We start from the raw sequence: 22,095 nt of genomic DNA on the forward strand, positions 1-22,095 counted from the left end.
AAAAATCCACTTTGTCACATAGTTTGGCTGTGGCCTTTATGCTTGAGGACATTTATCTGAAACTACAGCAGACAAAATACTTTTCTGAACTCATAAGAATAGTATTTCCTAGGGGAAAAAAAAATCTAAGAACTAAAATATTTTTGATCACATATCAAGCTGGCCTTGACTCTACACTGGGAATTATAAAATATTCACCATTTTTTATACATGATGAACACATTGTTTTTAATGGTACAAGGAATAACAGGACATGATTATAAGGAGCTCTTAAGAGATCTTTTATTTCCTACTGGAAACAGGAGTGGAAATCTGTAACCCAAAAAACTTGGAAATCTGAGAATGGTGGAATTCTTTAAGTTCAGAAGTTCAACCTGCAGTGGACTATTCTGTTTGGTTGTCTACGCTAAGTTTCTCATTGATAGGGTGAAAGGTACTGGAGTGTGCTACTGAGTTGCTTAAGGGAGGGTGGAGGAGATGGAGTGGCAAACTGGTCTAAGTTGGAAATGGGGGAGATTGGAAATCTTGTGCTGATCAGTAGTGGCATCCTGCCCATTAATAGAACCAATATTTTAAAGAATAACTAGGTGGTACAGTTAATACTGAGCTTGGAATCAGGAATTCATTTTCATGAATTCAAATCTGGCCTTAGACACTTAACTAGCTGTGTGACCCTGGATAAAACACTTCGAACCCATTTGCCTCAGTTTCCTCATCTGTAAAATAAGCTAGAGAAAGAATATCTCTAATCCAGTGCTTTTTTCCAGACGACATGAATTCAATCTTACATGGACAAGTAATTACGTTTAATGACATTATAAAAGTATTAGCAGTCAACAAATATTTATTTATTAAGTGTCTACCATGGGCCAGGTACTATGCTAAGCCATTCTGGAGTACTCATAAGTATATTTAAACAAAGATTAATATCAACAGCCTATATGGGCTAAACAATTATTCCCATTCTTAAAATATATGCAATAAAACATCAGATAAGACTTTTCTGGTTTCTTATTTTTCTTTAAAAAAAAAAAAAAAAGAAACAAAACAAAACACAACAAACATTAAGTGCCTATTATGTGCCAAACTCTAATGCTAGGAATAAAATAAACAGTTTTGATGGCAAATGATTTGTATTCTGCTGGGGAAACAACATATATACAGATAGGTAATTTATTTAAAAAGTATGCACACATACACAAGTGGTTTTTTAAAGTATATGTCACTTTTTTTTTTTTTCTATCTGAGGCAATTGGGGATAAATGACTTGCCCAGTGATAACATAGCCAGGAAGTGTTAAGTGACTGAGGTCAAACTTGAACTTGAGTCCTCCAGACTTCAGGGCTGGTGCTCTATCTACTGCGCCATCTAGCTGCCCCTGATATGTCACTTTTAAAAGTTAAAGTGCATATATACAATATTGGGACCAAACCTATTAGGTAATAGTAATATATATTAATCAATAAAAACCAACTGAAATAACTTTAGAAGGATCTTCAAAGGTTGTTAAAAAGAATATTTTCATCCCCAAATTTTAATGTCAATTTGCTACCACATTTTTTAAAAATTAATTTTAAAATATGCGCTATTGTCCCACTTAAAAGATCATACCTACCCAAATGTTTACTTCTTTATCTGGGGCGAGATGTGTGTATCTTCGCCAAAGATGTATGGGAAAGTGTCACTGTTTCCAAAGAAGGAAACTAGAGAAAGTAAAAAATTCAGCTAATATGTCAAAACTCATCTTTGCTCTGAAGTCATTAATGAATAGCAGATGTAACCAACATATATTAGTTGGAAATATCTTAGGAAGAGAATAATATATTATTTTACTAATGTCATTATGGGAATCTGAAAAAAATAATGAAAAGAATAGAAATTACATTCAATTCAATGGAAGTACAAGATAGACACAAAAATTATGAAGCAGATCAAGTGTTTGGCCTAGCAAAATTAAATTATTTTCCCCAACAAGTTCAGAAAGGAACAGATTCAAACACAACCTTCTTGGACCTGTGGTGTTTTAACACTTTTGTCACACTGAGTTAAATAACAGTTTGGATAGCATGCTGATAAAATTTGCAGATGCTGATACAAAATGAGAAGACTATCATACTAGTAAGAGTCCAAAAAGATCTCAAGTTGAGGAAAGTATATTATTAAACAGGAATAGGCCTTAACTTTACACCTGCATTCAAAAACTAAACTTCACAAGGATAATAAGGTTGGCATGGGTCAATATACATAGGGGGAAAAATTAAGGTGGTTTTTTTTGATTGTTGGTTTTTGTTTTTTGTTTTGTTTTGTTTTTTTTTGCTAGACCAATGTAAATCTGGGCAATAATAATTATCGAAAGAATATGAACAATAGAAAGGGCCCTAAATTCACACCATATGAAAAATCAGTTAAAGGAACTGGTGATGTTTTAGTATGAAGACGACTTTGAGAAGGCATAATACATATCCTAAAATGCATGAAGGAGTATTACGTAGGAAGATTAAACTTGTTATGCTTAGCTTCCCATTACAGAAAGAATAATGTTAAGTACAGTAGAAAGCACACTGTATTTGGAGCCAAGGCACCTGGTTTGAATCTTATCTCTACCCTTGCCATTGTGTGATCTATGGCAAATTAATCAACTGCTTTAGACTGTAAAATATAGTGGTGCTGGTATAAATGATTCTAAGATCTCTTCCCATTTTTAAATCTACTATTTCTAGATCTCAAAGATGCAATTTTAGGTTTAATAAAAGGCAACATTTCCCAAACACCAGAGGAATATCAAAATGGAGCAGGGCAGCCTGAGTATTCCCTCACTGTGGATTTTCAAGCAAAGGCAGATTATCAACTCTCGAGAATGCTGTAGTGGAAATTGGTGTTTGGGGGCAGGTGAGTTTAGTGCAGTGGTTTTCAAATATTTTGGTCTCAGGACATCTTTACACTTTTAGAGATTATTGAGCATATAATTATATCTGGAAGGGATTTTAGAAATTATCTTATTTTTACAGAAACAGGTCCAGAGAGGTGAAATAACTTGCTCAAATTGAGGAAATTACAAAGCAAAGCTGAAAGCAAAACTTAAGCACTTCGCAATTCGTTACATTTTCCACTATAAAACTAAACGTCAATTAGATTCTCAAAGCTACACTGTGATTCCCAAGAGCAAAGATTTACAACATCTCACCAGACCAAATAACCTTGCTGGGTTCTAGCTTTTTAAGGAATTACTTGAATTCTTTGGACCCCAATTTCCTCTGCCCAAAGAGCTTTTATTTACAGGGGTTATAGCTATTAATGTTTACCATATTATAAATAAAATGTTTAAAAAAATATATATTCATTTAAAATATCAATAAATAGATGTTAATATAACATAATTTTATAGAAAACTGTATTTTCCAAAACAAAACTTCAGTTAGAATGTCAATTTTAGATCTTTTTAAATGTAAACTACAAATTGCTTTTGCATTATCAGTATAAACGTTAATCTGATTGCCCTGGGATAAACTATAGATTTAAAAGTTATTCCATACTTTGAATATTTTAGTACCACTGTGTCTGTTGCTAAACATTCCAATAAAAGATCTTCATGGATTCCTTAGTACTTATACAAGACAAACATAAGCAATGCATTAAATCCAGCCATCTCTACAGATTTATCCATTTGTAAGTCAAAAGTCAATTTTAATTCATAAGTCATCTTCTAGAAAGCTCCATGGTATTCTGAGAGACAGAATTAAAAAAAAAATAAACACTTGTTATTGTGAAAATAGTTTTGATCTTGTTGATCTCCTGCAGGGTCTCTACCACACTTTTGTAGCATAGGTCAAAATTATGATGAAAAGATACTGTGAAAATATTTTATAATTAACAAAATATTTTCTTAGCCATGAAAAGAGGGATATTCATTCAGGAATACAGAAGTGAGTCAAGTGGGTACAGTTTTCTTGGCTCTCTGTTGTTCATGACGATCCACTGGTTAGGATTCTAAGGGAGAAGCCGTGGCTTTTTTCTCTTCAGTCCAACAATGATCTTTTGTCCTAAGTTCCCCCAATTAAGTCTTGAAGACAATACCTTAAAGGAAAAAAAAAAAAAAAAAAAAAAAAAAAAGCCTAGCCTAAGTTAGATACATCTTAGGAAAAACTATCCCAATTTAGATATCGGGATACTAAGAAATACTGCTCATTCCTATCAAAGTTAGGGTCTATGAGAAGATCTAAAGTTATTAACATCCAGATCACTTATAAAACCTAGATTCTTTACTGTAATCAATTTGTACTTAATTATCTTTTTACTGTCAGAGAGCCTTCTGATTTTCTTTAAAAGATGTACAAAGGTGAAGCAGTCAGGTGGGGCAGTGGACAGAGTACCAGCCCTAGAGTCAGGAGGATCCAAGTTCAAATACAGCCTCAAACACTTGACTAATAACTTTACTAGTTGTTTAACCCTCACCAAGTTACATAATGCCAGCTGTATCACCACCCACTCATGCCCAAAATGGAGTGCCGAGGAAATTCTTCTGAATGGATCCCTAAGATCCAAAGAATTCCTTCTTAAGAAGCTACATTGATTGGTCTGGTTGAGCTATGCCACAGATTTCCCACTCTTGGGATTTACAGTAGGATTCTGAGATTCTAAATGTCCTTTGGCTGTCACATTGGGACTGTGTGGTTTAGTGGAAAACATAATAACTGATAATTGAAAACATAAATAACTGGGATGTAGTCTCAGTTTTGCCAGTAACTTTACTACTTGTCAATTTGAGCAAGTTTTATTTCACCTCTTTGGGCCTGTTTCAGTAAAATGAAATGACTTCTAAAGTTCCTTCCAAATATAATACTCTGTAATTTTGTGATTGCCAAAGAATGAGATAATAACCTTGTTTAGAATAATCCTGATCTTAGATAATTTTCCCTTTGTTTTTCTAAGGGAAAAAAAAAAAAAAAAAAAAAAAAGGAGTATATGCTATAAAAGAATTATCTTGAAAGTCCTGATGGCAGTTCTCAAGAAATTCAAGTTATCCATAACCATGTGAAAAAATGTTCCAAATCATTAATAATGAGAGAAATGTAAATTAAAACAACTCTGAGATCTACCTCATTCTCATCAATTTGACAAAGCTCACCCATAAAAAAAAGAGAAAATAACAAATGCTAGAAAGGCAACAGTAAAACAAGCATACTGATAACCCTGCTAGTAGAGTTACTAATTAATATCACCTTTTTGGAAAATAAGTTGGAACTATGTTCAAAAAATCATTAAAGTTGCATATTCTTTGACCCATCAATACCGCTTACCAGGCAAAGAAATTAAACAGAAAAATATCCCATATGTACCAAAATATGTATAGTAATTTTAACATAATTTTGTATAATTTAGAAATTGCTGAACAAATTACTATATATAAATGTAATGGAATACTATTGTACCGTAAGAAATGAACAAAGATTGTCAGAGAAATCAGGAAAAGACTTGGTGAACTAAATACACAGATCAAGAAGAACAATTTATACTTAAACATAAAACATAAACAATTTTGAGAGACTTAAAAACTCTGATTAACCATGATTCCAGAGGTCTGATGATGAAGGCTAACAGACAGATGATAGACTAATATACACAAGGAAATAGATATTTTTAGATGTGGTCAATATGGGAATTTACTTTATTTGACAATTTTTGGTTTTGTGGAGAGAAGGCGTGAGGGGTAGTGGAGATGTGAATAAAAGAAAAAAAGTTAAATAATTGAAAAAAATTCTGATTATTAATTTACACAGGTCACTTTAAAGCTCTCTTATAGGGTCTTGCTTGCCTTACGAGTAAGTTTTAGAACCATTTGTGCCATCCTCCTTCCTTTCCTATATTGGATTTGTGGAAGGATTTCTAATTTCCACATCAGTTTTTGGATTGGGTTGCTTAGAGAATCAGGCTAACAATGAAGAGATTATTTAAATAGAATACCAGCATTTTTCATTTATAAATTCAACATAAAAAAATTAGGAGACTTGAAAGTATTAGCTATATTAAAATAATATTCAATACAGACCTTGCTCTCAGATAATTTATTTTTCTGCATTATAATCTCTAGAGAAGCGTCTGTTTACTTATACCCTACAATCCATATTTTCCTAATTGTTCCAGGAGATTGTCCTATTAATCATTTCTCCTCTGTCACTAATCTTTAATCTATTCCTATATATTGGCTCCTTCCCCAATACAATCATATCTAAATTTCTATTTTTAAAAACTTTAATTTGACCGTGGCAAATTAATTAATTCAAGCTAGTCTACTAATTTCTTTTTCCTTTAACAACCAAACTCCTAGAAAGCCACCTATATTATCTTATTATCCATTTACTTCTTTATCTCTTGGCCTTCAACTTCACCAACCAATTATGTGCCTTTTATAAATAATTAAACTCAAAGGATTTTTCTGAAGACCACTTAAGATGATTTGACAGGTCTAAGTTAAAATGTAATCTGGTTACAATTTACCTTTTTAGGTTCGCTCATTATCATTCCCTTTTCGAATACTTCACTTTTTATCCAGAAAGTAATTTTCCCAAACTACTTTCCACCCCCTTCTTTTGTATTTTTGAAAATTCAGAAATAAAACACCAAAAAAGGGAAAAATTCCACACAATTGTATCTCTTGCTTTAAAAAATAAATAAATAAATAAATTAAACTGTTTCTAAACTATCCTGCTTATCTATGTTTCCTTTTTGAATTTCTTTTCTATTCTCTGCACATCAAAACTAAATAAATAAATAAATAAAGGATCAAAGTTCTTCTATTTTTTGGCATCATTATTACCCCCCATCAGCATTAAGAAGTTTGTTTTACTGAGACTATTCCCTATCCACATTTATTCTTTCTCTTGCTTTCCCTCACTTCTATTTTTTTTTTTTTTTTTTTTTTTAAAGCTGAGGCAATTGGGCTTAAGTGACTTGCCCAAGATAATACACAGCTAGGAAGTATTAAGTGTCTGAGGCTGAATTTGAATTCAGGTCCTTCTGACTTCAGGGCCGGCACTTATCCACCTGGTCATATAGCTGTCCCTTTTCCTCACTGCTAATCTTCACTTTCATCAGGCACATTTCAACATCAAATAATGTGTGTGTGAAATTTCCCTTTTTCTTCCATGTATTCTTTTTATTTCAAGTGAGAAATAATAACTATACACACACATACACACACACACACCCTTACCTTTTCCCTTTCTTTTTCCTCCCCTTCAAATCCTCAGATTTGCTTCTCTGTTCTATCTTGTTATTAGCTACCTCAATACCTTTTAAAGACATTTAGGCTCAGAAGTATTTACTTCTTCTCCCCTTGTTAGGTTAGTGCTGCATCACATCACATAGCACCTTCTAATTACTCACATAAACTGACCTTTTCAGATTTCCCTGGACTCTTGTTTTTTATTTTAAAGTTCAGTCTTAGTTTTTTCATTAGAAATGGTTGCAAGGGCCATTCCCTGAAGGATTTACTCAGCTTTGCAGTCAAGTGATATTTGGCTATAGATCTATATTCTTTTACCTTTTGGAATATAATTTCCTTTTGTTTATAATATCAGCTGCTCTTAGGTATTGTGTATTCCTGACAGTGACTCTTTAGTACTTGTTCCCTTCACCCCCAATGTTTACATGGAAGGTCTGAATTTCACTATGGCCATTCATGGGTATTTCTTGCAGGAGTCGATTGGTGGATTCTGTCAGTATTCACTTTGCTTTCTGATTTTAAAAAATATGACCAGTTGAGTAGTTATGGATTTTTTTCTTTAATTATAGCTTTTAGGAAATCCATTGATTCTTAAATTCTCTCTGATTCACTTTTTTCCAGATCGGTTATTTTTGATATTCATTATCTTATATTTTCTCCTATCTTTTTCAATTTTTTTATTTTGTTCTAATACTTCTGGCTGTTTTATGTATGAAGTTACTGATTCGTTCAGTCTACTCTGTTTTTCAGGGGAGCCTATTACTTAAATAAAGATCTACCACTTAATGTTCTAAGATTTTTATTCTCCCAATTCTTTCCGCAAGGACTTTTATTTCAATAAAGGAAAAAAAAAAAAAAGACTTGCTTCATTTTTTCTAAGTATTTATCTAGTCTTTGGAGAAAATCTATTTTTCCTTTGAGTTTCTGCTTGCTGTTTTTACTCACTTCTTCTAGGCTAGATTTCTGGACATCTTTGATCTGTAATAATAATTTACTCTGGTCTGGTTTTTTTTTTTTTTTTACTTCTCCAATTTTAGTTCCTGAACTGTGGCTTTATACCAGAATTAGGCTCATCCTATGCTTCAGGATGGGGTAGCTGATTGTTTCTCAGCTTGTCTTGGGTCATCTGGATTCCTATATTGTACTGACTTCTACCTTGCAAGCTCCCTTACATCTCAAGAGTTCAGAAATATTAAATGTTCAAGGTCTTTTATGGTGTCTCAAGACAAAGTACCAGGGTCATTTGCCTAGAACTTCCTGAAGAACCTGGTGTGGGTTTTGGACCATCTAAGCTTTCTTGGGGATGACCTGTGCTTAGCAATGCAATGTAGAAGACAGAATACTACACTTGTAGTCAGGAAGAATTACCCTAGAATTTCACCCCAGATACTTATTACCTATATGACCACTGTGAAATCACCTGAACCCACTGAGCCTTAGTTTCCTTATGTATAAAGCAAGGGTCATAATACCACTTTTAAAAAGAGTTGGTATAAAATTCAAATGAGTATTATTGCCTATGGGATTCAGGCTGATTTTCTGTATAGTTCTGAAGTTAAAATCACTTATTGTAGTTTTTCATTGGATTTCTTGATTAAATTTAATCTGAAATCAATTTCAGGTTTTTGACAGAACCAGGTACATGGAAGCTAGGACTCTGCCTGGGTCCAGGCAGCCATCTTGGTCAGACATCTACCTTTGTGTAGTGGTATAGATTGTTCCAAAGGCCTGGAATACATTTCATTCTTATCTCTGCTTCTCAAAATTCTAATCTTCCTCGAAGGCTTAGCTCAGGTGTCAACTTTCCTGTGTAGCTTCTGTGATCCCCCTAACTATAAGTGTTCTTCAGAAAACAGAATGCTAAACTTGTGGTCAGGAAAAATTTCATTAGAATTTTACCCCTAGATACTTATTATCTATAAAATGAGGATCATAATATCCACTTGAGTTGCTATGAAAGTCAAATGAAAACAGGAAAAGTAGTTGCAAACCTTAAAGCACCATATTAATGCCAGCCATTTTAATTATTATTCCCCTCCTCAAACTACCTCATCTAGTGTATGTGCATTAAATGTTTCTAGTACGATATAAATATTCTGAAGGTAGGGATCCTAAATTTTTGTTTCTATATTCCAAGATTCTAATGGAGGGCAAATATCTAATACATACTGGCTGAATTGAAATTAAATAGAAAAGAAAAAAAAATTGACGGGAGAGACTGAGGTTGGAGTGGAAAGAAGTAAAAATTTCCTCAATTAGTTTATAATCTTTGACCATTTCCAAAGTCAAAAAGTGATCTTTTTACACATTTCTTTGGAAGAGGTAAAAAGGGTAAGAATCAAATAGAAAGTCTGTAGCTTTTATTTTTTCTAAAAAGAAGACACTATTGAGATTCCTAATAAAGGTATTATTTATTGGTTAGCCCAAATCTTTTGACTCCAAATCCAAGCTCTTGCAGTAAAAAAGTCATCTGTCAGTAAAGTCATGCCATTCCCACATTAAAATAAAGAAAGTGGAGAGAGTAGTTAATTTAATACTTGCTGGTAAGGCCCCACATATTAGATCAAAACCTGGGAAAAGTACAGAACACATTCCCTGGCTTATAATTTTATATGCACAGTATCAAAATCCTATACTTCAAATAATTAAGGATATTTAAAACCTAACTGATTTAGTAGTGCAAAAGAACTAATTTAAATAGAAAAACAAAAAAATGAAGGGATAAATGACAATATAAAAGTCAATATTTGTATTAACACTTAAAAAAAAGGAACATATTGCTCAATCCTGAATTATGAAAATGTAATATAGCCTTGGGCTTTGTACAAATTTGCATTCAATTCAAAGAGTGCCAAGCAAAAAATGATACCAAATAAAAATTTGTTTTCTAAAGATGGAAGTTGTCAAATATTTAATTTCTATTTTTCTTTCTTATTTCTATAATTATTCATTTTAGTCTTTGGTGTCTCGTAAGTTTTTAAAGTGTTTCTCACTTCCCTGTGTTGACCTTATCAATAAAATATGGCTAAATTTTGGGAAATTTAATTATATTTTTATTTCTTCTCAAATGTTAGAAATAGACAACATAATGAATAAATCAACAATTATTAAGCAAAGTGTGAAAAAAATCTGACTTCAAATTCCAACTGGATCAATTATTAGCTAGAACATGGGCAAGCTATTTAACCTGTGTGTATCTCAGTTTCCTCAACTGCAAAAAGGAGGCAGACTAGGCTACTGAGTTGTGGTCAGGATGAACTGTTTTACAATTTCACCCTCAGATACTTACTATAGTACCATTATGAAATCACCTGAATCCACTGAACCATAATTTTCTTCTCATTAATAAAATGAGGGTAGTAATATCCATTTAAAAGAGTTGCTATGGTTTGTGGCAGCTCTTTTTGTTGTAGCTAGAAACTGGAAGATGAATGGATGTCCATCAGTTGGAGAATGGTTGGGTAAATTATGGTATATGAAGGTTATGGAATATTATTGCTCTGTAAGAAATGACCAGCAGGAGGAATACAGAGAGGCCTGGAGAGACTTAAATCAACTGATGCTGAGTGAAATGAGCAGAACCAGAAGATCACTGTACACTTCAACAACAATACTGTATGAGGATGTATTCTGATGGAAGTGGAAATCTTCAACATAAAGAAAAGCCAACTCACTTCCAGTTGATCAATGATGGACAGAGGTAGCTACACCCAGAGAAGAAACACTGGGAAGTGAATGTAAATTGTTAGCACTAATATCTGTCTGCCCAGGTTACATGTACCTTCGGAATCTAATGTTTATTGTGCAACAAGAAAATTATATTCACACACATGTATTGTATCTAGGCTATATTGTAACACATGTAAAATGTATGGGATTGCCTGTCATCGGGGGGAGGGAATAGAGGGAGGGGGGGATAATTTGGAAAAATGAATACAAGGGATAATATTATAAAAAATATATATATAATAAAAATTATTAATTTTTTAAAAAAGCCATCTTTCAAGCTCTAAAAAAAAAAAAAAAAAAAAAAAAAGAGTTGCTATGAAAGTCAAATGAAAACATGAAATCATAACCTTAAGCTTAGTGCAAATTCTACCTCACAAGGTAGAATGAAGACTTTTTGAAAGTATCATGTTAATTGCCAGGGTATTTTTTTTCTTTTTTTTTTGCATACTTTCTTTTGTAGATGTCTATAACATTTGGAAACACAAACATTAAGGAAAACACAAATAGTAAAGAGATATCACCATCATTTTGAATTTATACAATTTCTCCCCGGACCTTAAAATTGTTAAATGAATTAAAATTTCCTCTTTTAAAAAATTCTTTTAGGGGCAGATATTTTCTTGTGATATAAACTTCACAAAATGAAATCACAAACAAATGTTGGGTAAAGGATTGAATTATCAAGTACATTGTCAATACAAATTTTTAAAGTATAGTCAAATGCAAATTTAAAATATTGCTTGGCAATGCTCAGTTTTAGGCTTTTTAAAAATCATATACTACAGTTGGAATGGGCCTTAGAGGGTATCTATATCAAGCCCCTTCATTTTATTGACGAGGAAACTGGGTTCTAGAGAAAAATCAAATCGTCCATGCCCAAAATTGTCATCACCTTCTGACATAACAGTTTTTAACTCTGTACCGCCTCTCTCAATACAGATTTAATCAATTAAATTATCTTTTAAGTAAGGTAATTCTGTGTAATTTCCCGGTCCTTGTTTATTCTCACAGTATAAAGAACCGTTTCCTATCTTAGTTGATTGGTCATGAATTGTGAATTCCTTTCCCCTCAAAACTTCACCTTAAGGTCAACCTTCACTTAGTAATAAGCCTCTCTGGACATTTCTAACTACAGGGTAGCTAGGAATAGAAAATTGGGCCTGTAGTTGAAATAACCTGACTTCAAATCTGGCCTCAGACTCTTATTAGCTGTGATCCTAGGCAAATCAAGGTTGCTTTGCCTCAGGTAGGCTACTTTCCAGGATTGTTGGGAAAAAAAAAAAAAAAAAATCAATGAGATAATATCTGTAAAGTGCTTAGCACAATGTCTGGCATGGAGTTGGAGATTTCCTTTCCTTTCTTCCATAAGTCAATTGTCAAGACAATTGCACTCTTCTAATATAACTTTTGAGAACCCTAGCTCATCTCCATGTTCCAGTAAAGCATCCAAATACATCTTTAAAGGAAATTAGAAAAACACTCTCCTTCCCAATAACCTACTGTTTTAAAAAAAACAAAAAATTTAAATCTTAAAATATTAATTTCAAACATCAAAAAATTATCATAGGTCTATCCCTCAAGTGAATAAGATTTCTGGTTTCCACTTTCATTTTCTCTAAAACAAATTTTAAGGAAAAAAAAATTACATTATATTTAAGATTACTAAAGGGGGCTGGGGGAGCAACTACCAGCATTTGCGACTCTTCTCCAATTTGGAAAAAACAAGGAACAGGGTATTTGGGATTATGAAAAATAACAGATATATTCAAAACTTTGATTTATAAAATAATACGGCTAAAGCTGAATTATCTTATCTCAAATCCTAATCTTGCTCTAATATATTGAATTATTTGTGTAACATGAAGATCACTAGTTGGAAAAACTTAGAAACAGAACCTTTTTTTCCTACTTCTTGAAAAAGCAGGTGCCCATCTACATAAAGGTAATCAAAATGGAATGGGTGAATCTGCTATAAAGTCAATCTCATCTCCTGCTCAATTCCTCCACTGAGTTTCATTATAAAATGAGAACAGGTTTTTTTTTTTTGGGGGGGGGGGCTTAAATAAGTTTTGGTCTCATATGTAATATTTAACAATGAAAAATATCCTTTTGAAATCACATAAAAGAAAAATAGATAAATGTTAAAAATACTTAATAGTGATAAAATATTATGGTCTAAATTGTACAGAATTATGGCAGTATAAATACAGTAATTACTTTTAAAATCTGAAGTTCATCTATTCAAAATATAAGAATTATCTTCCTTCCCACCTTCCCCCCCACCCCAAAGGCTGATTAGTAATAATAATTGACATCCCTAAATCCAGGTATCTTAATACTTGGATAATTTATCCCTAGAACCACATGTACTTCTCTCAAAGAATTCTCCTTTAGAGTACTCTAATATAAATCCTATAATTTTGAGAATCAAATATAAAACCATTCTGAAAGTTGTTTAAAGAACATCATAACCTGGTCCCTTCCAAACTTTTGAGTCTTCTGATAACTACTCTGTGATCCAATGATACTGTCTCTTTGCTATTTCTCAAAGCGCATTCTCTTCACCTCCCAATTCCATGCATTTTCACTGGCTGTCCCTCATGTTTGGAATTCTCTCCCCTCTTCATCATTATCTCCCAGCTTCTGGGATTTCCTTCTCTTCCTAAGTAAAATTCCATATTCTAAAAGAAGCTTTTCATGATCTCTCCCCACTCCCCTTATTACTAGTGCTTTCCCTCTACTAATAAGCTCTACTTTCCTCTGAATATATCTTAATTATGCATAGTTATTTCCATGTTATCTCTTTTCAATAGACCATGAGCTCCTTAAGAACAGACCTGCTGCTATTGTTGGATCTTTCTTTTTATCACATTGTATAGTTATACATGCGGGGACTATTTTTGTGTTGATAAATTTAATCATAACACACAGGTACAGGATTCCTACTCAGGCACTGGTTGGACCCTGAAGTTCCTTCCAATTCACAAATCTGATGTAAGGAGAGTAATCGTTGTACGTGTTTTAGAGAAACAAACTCACCATTTTATAGTCATATAGATAAGGCTAATACATGGAAATTTGAAGACGAAAGAGCTTTTAAGTTTTCTACACAATGTTTGCTATTTACTGGTGAATCTGTTGCTAATTTATCAACTACAGAAATGAATTTGTTAAAGACAGAGGAAGGCTCTTTTGTATGTGTCCACATTGATAAATAAATTTCACATTTTTCTCTAAGACAAAGTAGTTGAAAACAGGGAAGAGCAAGAAAATAATTTAAAAACATAGGTATCACTTCAACTGACCTGCAAATAAATTTCAGAGTAAGGGGCTGAACCTCATCATTTTGTTGTTCTTAGTTGGTTGAATAAAGTTTTTGAAGATGCCTTATTTTGCAAAAAGAAAACATTCTTTCTGAATTTATGACCTTTTCTTGGGTCACTTTTCAAAGTAAGATATATGATTTTAAAATGAAAAAGTCTCTCCACATAGAATATACTTTCCAAATTTCCAAAGAAATGTATCTTCAGAAAACTTTCTTGCACCATATAATAAGCAACTTTTTCTAAAAAAGAAAAATAATGATTTATGAAAAATTTCTTTAAAGTCTTAAGTCTGGTTTCCCATTGCAACAAGACTAATGTGTAGGTGTGACCCAATCTAATCTATCCCCTATATTATCTAAAGTAGTATCTTACACTCAATTACTCCTCCAAGTTATCATGCCAAGTTACAACCAAAGTCTCAGCTTTGAGGAAATCACCCCAAGAGTATACATTTCCTTTACTGGCCACAGAGACCAAAAGACTCAAGTAAACAAGACATCACAACATATCGTACCCACAACACAATGAAAATCCAAAAGTAACATACAAAGGAAACCATTTAGATAATATCAATGCTTTCTAAACTAGTATAAATTTGCCTATATGGATATATAATTATAATTTTTTGATAAATTACTATGTTGCATTCTATAGAACACAGGAGGCAAAGCAGATTTTTTTCTCCTCAAAGTATGCAGCTTAATTCTTCATACAGTGTGTTCTATGCCTTGTAGGCATATACAGCCACCAGTAGAAGTATGAATAGTATTAAAAGTAATATTTTTTTACATGATTTCACATCTGCCTTCTCAATGAGGGATAGCGAGGATGGAGGAAGAAGAGAGAATCTGGAACTCAAAATGTTTTAAACACAAATGTTTAAAGTTTTTTATACATGGGGGAAAAAAAACACAAAATAATTGAGAAAAATGTAATAAAACTACCAGTGATCTCTTTGAAAACAAAAATAAAACAAATTGTTGATGAAATATATCCTATACCAGGATGATAAACTATTACTTCAATTAAGACAACTCTGAAAATAAAACTTTGGTCTTAAAAAACTTGTTATAATGCCATATTTAATTACTACTTAATAGTATTTCTCCCCATTTAACATTTTCTTAGTAAACTCCTAATATTAAGAGGATTTTAAAAAATTTTCAGGTAAACATATTTAACTATGAATTAAATGACAATATATGTGCAAGGAAGAAAGTGTGCTAGATCCCTAAGGGATGGAGCTATGAAGACACTTCTGACATTTCACATCCTCAAAAACTTGTGAACTATTGGGAACATAAAACAACTACATGGATAAAGTAAAACCTCCACACGTTATCTTTTTAACTATTGAGATTTACGATTTTGAGATTTATTTAACTATTGAGATCTACGAAAAAAATCTACAATCATTAAAACCAAAATAATTCTGATAAAGTGTCACCTGGTTAGCTATGTGAAGACTATTTATGCTGATTTTATTCTATAGGATTATAGCTCTACCAGTAATATATCAATATGTCAATTTTCCTACATCTCTTCTAACACTGACTACTGTGACTTATTATCATCTCTGCCTATTTGTAAGGTGAAAGGTAAAAAACCTAAGAGTCATTCTGACATGCATTTTTCTTGTTAGCAATTTGGAACATTCTTTCATGTACTTCTGAATACTTTAAAATTCTTCTTTTGAGAACTATTTGTTCATATCTTTTGACTACGTATCCACAGGGAAATAGTGATTGTTCTTACATATACATACAAACGTAAATATGGACTTATCTATATAAATATGTTAATTACTTCCATGTATCTCGGATAAAGTATTACATTTTTACTGCCTGCTTGTATGTGAATATTATGTAACTTCCTTAATTACCTTTTAACCAAGTGTATTGTTTGTGATACCTGTTTTTTTCAGATCAACTGAAACACAACAGATTTTTGTTCCAGTTCCTTATTATAATTCTGTGAAGATTTGTTTTTTAAGTGTGTTGTTTACAAATAATGTTGTTGAAATAACACAATGTCAACTTCTGCTTTTTAAAATCTAACTACTATCTATGTTATAGAAGAGTCTATCCCATTCATAGTTGTCAACATTAAATGTGTATTTTCATCCATCCTATTTTTACTTCATATTCCTAACCCTCTGTGTGTCAGAGGCAGTAACAGGTTGGATAATTACATTAGCATGATTCAGAATGCTATTATTTGTGTTCTAATCTTTGAATTGGTACAACTAAAACTAAGCTTTCTATCATATGAATGGAAGCAAATTTAACCTGTTAAAACAGAGAGCCATTTCTATCCATAATTAGTGAGAGCAATCCAGAAATCAAACTACCACAAATCATATTGCATTTTAAAAATAAACCCAAGAAAATATATTAACAGCTTATAATTACTCATAAAATTTAGTATCATTTTAAACAATTAAAATGCTTAGCTTGGTTTTAAAAAGGTCAAAACATTAATAATAAATTTTACTTACAATGTGAGCACATTTCCAGGGGGTAGCTTGCTTCATTTCCCTGAAATTAAAAAAAAAAAAAAAAAAAAAAGTTTGATTAGTCAAAACTAGTCATTTGACATGCTAAATATAAATATTTTACTTCAGATCATGTGAAATGGGTGAAATGGCAAGATTCTACATTCTTCCAATGCCCAAAATGGGAGTGTGCATACTATAACCAAAGTAAATATATTTTAGAAATACTAAAATAACAACTTCAGATAAATCTTAAGGCAATTAGCAAGATCAGGAAAATAACACACAGATACATACAAACCCCTAAACATTCTATAACTGTTATGACCAAGACACAAGAAAATTACTCGCTTTCTTTCTTTACAGAGGTGAGGAACTTATATGTGTGAATTGCTGCAAAAATATTAAGAAATGGTAAAGCACTTCCAAGTCATGGAGCAACAAGATGGAGGACTATAAAAAAATTTTTTTCCTCTTCCCCATTATTTCTCAACCTTCCTCCCTACAACATGTGCCAAAGATAAAGCAACTTTCATTGTTTCCATTGCCTAGGATGACAAGAATTGAAACAAGGTAAAAAAAACAAAACAAAACAAAAAAAAACCTAGTAAATTATGTTCCCTGACCAATTCATTCAGTATCCCTCCCCCATTACCGGGGCGAGGCTACACTAACAGACTCAAATACAGTACAAAGGCTTAACATCAAAGCCCATCCCTCTATCCTGGTCCTACCTTCCTCCATGCAGCACCATCAAGACCTAGATTTCAGGCTGCAGAAGTTTTCTTGGGCCTCAATAGCCAATTTAGTCACACAGCCTTTCAGTAGCAAAAGTCTGACAGGAACTATACTCCAAAAACACCAATTTTTTAAAATGAAAGACAGCTCTGGACTGCTAATGCTTGGCCAAAGAACTAAGGAGCAGAAGAAATGCAGAGGAGTAAATTATGCACTGGAGTCAAATTAAGGGCTATCAAAGAGGGAAAGTAACCTTTTGGTTTTAGAGAACAACTTATAGGGGAAGAAAAAGGGGAAAAGCTTGAAAGGGGAGGAAAAGAAAAAGGTCTTACTTTAGAGAAGGGAGAAGGTTCAACTGATGAATGATCTTTCAGGTGAATGTAAATGAGAACATTACACTTTATGAGGAATAAAGGTATTGTTCCATGAAAAATGTCCACCAGAGAGAAAGGAAGGGGTCAACAAGAAAAAAAATGGTTGGGGATTGGAGGGGAAGTTCCTTAACATGATGCAGCATCCCCTCAGATACTTGCAATAATTTGGCTTTTTTTTTTTTTTTTTGAGAGTGAAAAGCAAAATTCATACAGTAAGCTCTTTAAGGCAGTGGAAAAAAGTACCTAAAAGGGAAAGCCTAGAATTAATATTTTGGAAGCTTTGATAGAGAGGGAAAAAAAAGAGGACAGATGATTATAGGGGACATGAGTCACAGAATGAGGCTTTAGAGTAAACAGAGAAGACCAATAATAGAGAAAAAGAAATCATTTTTCAAAAGAGGTTAAAAAAATGAAAAAAAAAAAAAAAAAAAAAGCAGGATAAACTGAAGAGAATAGAGGAAGAGAAAATGTGTTTTAATAACTAAGGGGAGAAAAGGGGGTAGAAATATTTAACCATATGAAAAAAGCATGAAGAGAAATTAATCAACAAAATCCTAAAGGAAAAGGAAAACGAGAAGATAGGATCAAGAGTGAGAAAAAAAGGATTAAAGTAAAGTAACTGAGAGAACATAATATTATGTTTGCAGCAGAACAGGGGGAAAAATAACTTAAACTCCAATTTTAGAAATGGAATAAAATATAAACCTAACTTTTATAACTGTAAATGTAAATGGGTTAAACAATCTAATAACGAAACAATAAAAAGACAGATTAGATAAGATAACAAAACGTTACAATCTATTATTTACAAGAAACATTTTTTTAAAGGCACATACACAAAATAAAATTAATGGAAAAAAATTTACTATATATAAAGTGAAATCAAAAAAGCAGAAATTGCAACCGTGCAACCAAAAAAAAAAAGAAAAAAAAAAAGAAAAAAAAAAGGAAAGAAAAGAAAAGAAAAAGGGATAAGCAAGCAAACTGTATTATCCTGATATAGCAGACAAACCAGTATCAGTAAAATAATTATATGCTCCAAATGCTTTAGCATCCAAATTCATTAAGAAAAACATCAAAGCTTCAGAAGACATAAAGAGTAACATAACAATCCCAAGAAACGTCAATATCTCTCTATCAGTTTTGGATTAAATCTAACAAAAGATAAGCAAAAGGGAAACTATAGACTGAACAAATTTCTGAAAATAACTAGTTAAAAAACTTATGACACTTTCTTAAAAGATAGTAAATAAAGAAATGTATTTCTTTCCACCACAAAATGAAACTTTCACAAAAATAACCATGTGAACAGGTCACAGAAATGCTGTAAATAAAACATTCTTTATTTACATACACGAAAACGCAATTAAAAAAAGAAATTGGCTTAGGCTACCAACAAAGGATACAGAGCTAAATGGAGTTTTAACAATGAAATCTTAAATAATTAGTGTTTTAAAGAACAGATCACAGAAACAATTTATAATTATGTAAAAGAAAAGTAGAGGAAGGGGGAGGGATCATATATATTCATTATAGAAATAGAAAAGACATAAATGAGTTGACTATGCACTTTTGAAAATTAAGAAGCAAATTAAAAACTTAAAATAAGCACAAAAGAGGACACATTAAAAATTAGAAGACTAGAAAAATTGAATAAAAAACCCCATAGAAATGATAAAATTAAATACTGATGATTCTCAAAGACTATTAAAATTGCTAAATTCTTAGCTATTCTGGTTTTTTTTTTAAAAGCAATATATATATATATATATATATATATATATATATATATATATATATATATATATATATATATATATATATATGAAATAGGACATGAGCAAAATGATCACAGAAAAACCAGAATAAAAAATAATCAAAACATGATACATGCTTAGAAAATTGAGAACACAAAATAAAATTTAAAAACCTTCAAAAATACAAAAAACCATGCAGAATTCTAGATAATAGATTTTAGACAATCTCAGAAAAAGAAAAAGATCTAGCCAAAAAGAATTAAGAAAAAACAAACAAACTGGGAATCCTGTTGGGGTCACAAAAGAATTCTATCAAATTTTTAAATTACAGGTAATGGCCAAACTTCACAAACTGTTCTCAAAAACCGAGAAAGAACTCTTTATGAAGTCAAATGATCAAACAGGCTTTATACCAGAAATGGAAAGATGGTTCCATATTAAAACCTCAAACATCCCAAAACAGATCATCTCAATAATTGCTAGAAAAAGACCTTGGCAGAGGTTTTTTTTTTTTTTTTTTTTTTTTTTTTTTTAAGCATCTAAAACTAAAAGCAAACATAAAATACAATGGGGATATTCTAGAATCTTTTCCAATAAATACAGTATGTTAATGGAAATGCTAGCAGCAGCAATTAAGATGAGGGGGGAAAACTGAAGGAATAATGATAAGTAAAAAGGAAATAAAAGTATCCTTGTTTGCTGATGATATAATGGTTCCCAGGGAATCACTGAAAATATTATTGACACAATAACTTCAGTAAAGTTGGAGGCTACAAAATCCTCAAAATTTAATAGCATTTCTTTATATCACTAACAAAACACAAAAAAAATAATAGAAAAGGAAGTCCCATTATGAACAATCATAAAATGTCTAGAATATTTGTGGCTCAAGTTCCTAATGAATTGAAAAGACATATTTATAAATTTGATTCAAAACACGACTTAAAAAATTAAATAACAATCTAAATAACTAAAGGAATATTTAGTACCCATGATGGGACTAGACCAATATAATAAAAACAACAATACTATAAAATTACTGCTTATTCTTATTGATATACCAAATTAACAATAGGACATTTTATAGTTTGATCAATTAATAACAAAATTCATTTAGGAAAACAAAGGATCTAGAGTATCAAGAGAAATGATGAAAGAAGGATGAAGGGGAAAGAACACACATCAAAGTATATTATAAAATGACAGTCATCAAAGTCATATAGTACTGCTTTTAAAAACAGATAAATCTATAAAATGTCCTGGATGAGAGAGCTTCAGAAACAATATGATCTACTAATCCAGTGTTTGATAGAATGAAAAATTTAAGTTATGTATAGAAAAATTTCCTATTTCATAAAAAGTGCTGGAGAAACTAGAAAATAGTCTGGCAGAAATTCGGCCTAGACCATCACCTGATATCACATTACACAATGCATTCTAAAAGGATGAGTGACATTATTAATGATCAAAAAACAAAATAAAAGAAATAATGTACCTCTCACAGCTAGGGATAAGAGATGTACTTTTAGCCAAAAAATAGAGACAATTAAAAACGTTAAAGTAGATAACTGATTAAATGAAACTAAAAATGAAAAGCTTTTGGGCAGACAACATTAATGCATTTAGTATAAAGGAAGTGGCTGAATGAGAAAAAAATCTTTATCAAATTTCTCTGATAAAAATTTGGTATTCACAATACATAATTTATACACACACACACACAAACAGAAAAATACTTATGAATATTATTCTCCAAGCGATAAATGTTCAAAAATATGAATCAATAATAAAAGTACAAAACTAAACAGTATAGTTTCATCTCACACCCTACAAAATGGCACTGGGTAGATTCTTTCAAAAATTAAAGGAAGATGGGTTGTATTCTGCACTACTGTAAAGAGTAATATTACAATCCAAAAGTATATAAGAATTAAACCTATTCCCATCAAGATTATCTAAATCTTTGTTTCCTTTAACAAAGATCTGCTAGAAGATTAATCATTTCTCTAAACAAAGGACTTCACTGAATACTCTGGGATAGGGAGAGTCAAACAGTCTTAAAATCTAGTCCAATTTCCTCCTAAGAGAGAGATAGAAATGAGGCCCTGCCTGATAGCTAACAAAGCTCATTTTGGCTGACCTAGTCACCAGATTCAGGCAGTGCATTTTCACTGCTACTCTAGGAGACTTATAATATAAATATATCATCTTTTTTTTTTTTTGGTAAAGCATTAGTCTTCTTCAACCTCCCACTGAGTTTAACTTCTGTAAAACTCAGGAGAAGAAAATGAAAAAAGTAAATAAAGGTCAGGTTGGACAGAAGAAATTACTGAACAACAATAGCAATGCAAAATTTAAGAAAATAAAACTTATTTTCAATTGAAAGAATGTATATTTTTGACCAAGAAGAGGTAAACAGAAGTTTATTTTAAGACAACTAATTACCTATATAGGG

At 31.7% G+C, this 22,095-nt stretch overlaps 1 protein-coding gene across 3 annotated transcripts in view; it reads right to left on the reverse strand.

Moving 5' to 3' along the window:
• Window positions 1–22,095, reverse strand: part of PPP3R1 (protein phosphatase 3 regulatory subunit B, alpha) — a 95,093-nt gene that overhangs the window by 23,760 nt on the left and 49,238 nt on the right. For all 3 annotated transcript variants that reach the window (XM_074287103.1, XM_074287101.1, XM_074287102.1), the window contains exon 2: window positions 16,775–16,814. In XM_074287103.1, the coding sequence (XP_074143204.1) occupies window positions 16,775–16,814 (40 nt within the window). The remainder of the gene's footprint in view (window positions 1–16,774; window positions 16,815–22,095) is intronic.

Source organism: Sminthopsis crassicaudata, chromosome 2 (assembly GCF_048593235.1).
Source record: "Sminthopsis crassicaudata isolate SCR6 chromosome 2, ASM4859323v1, whole genome shotgun sequence".
In the NCBI taxonomy this organism is placed as follows: Eukaryota; Metazoa; Chordata; class Mammalia; order Dasyuromorphia; family Dasyuridae; genus Sminthopsis; species Sminthopsis crassicaudata.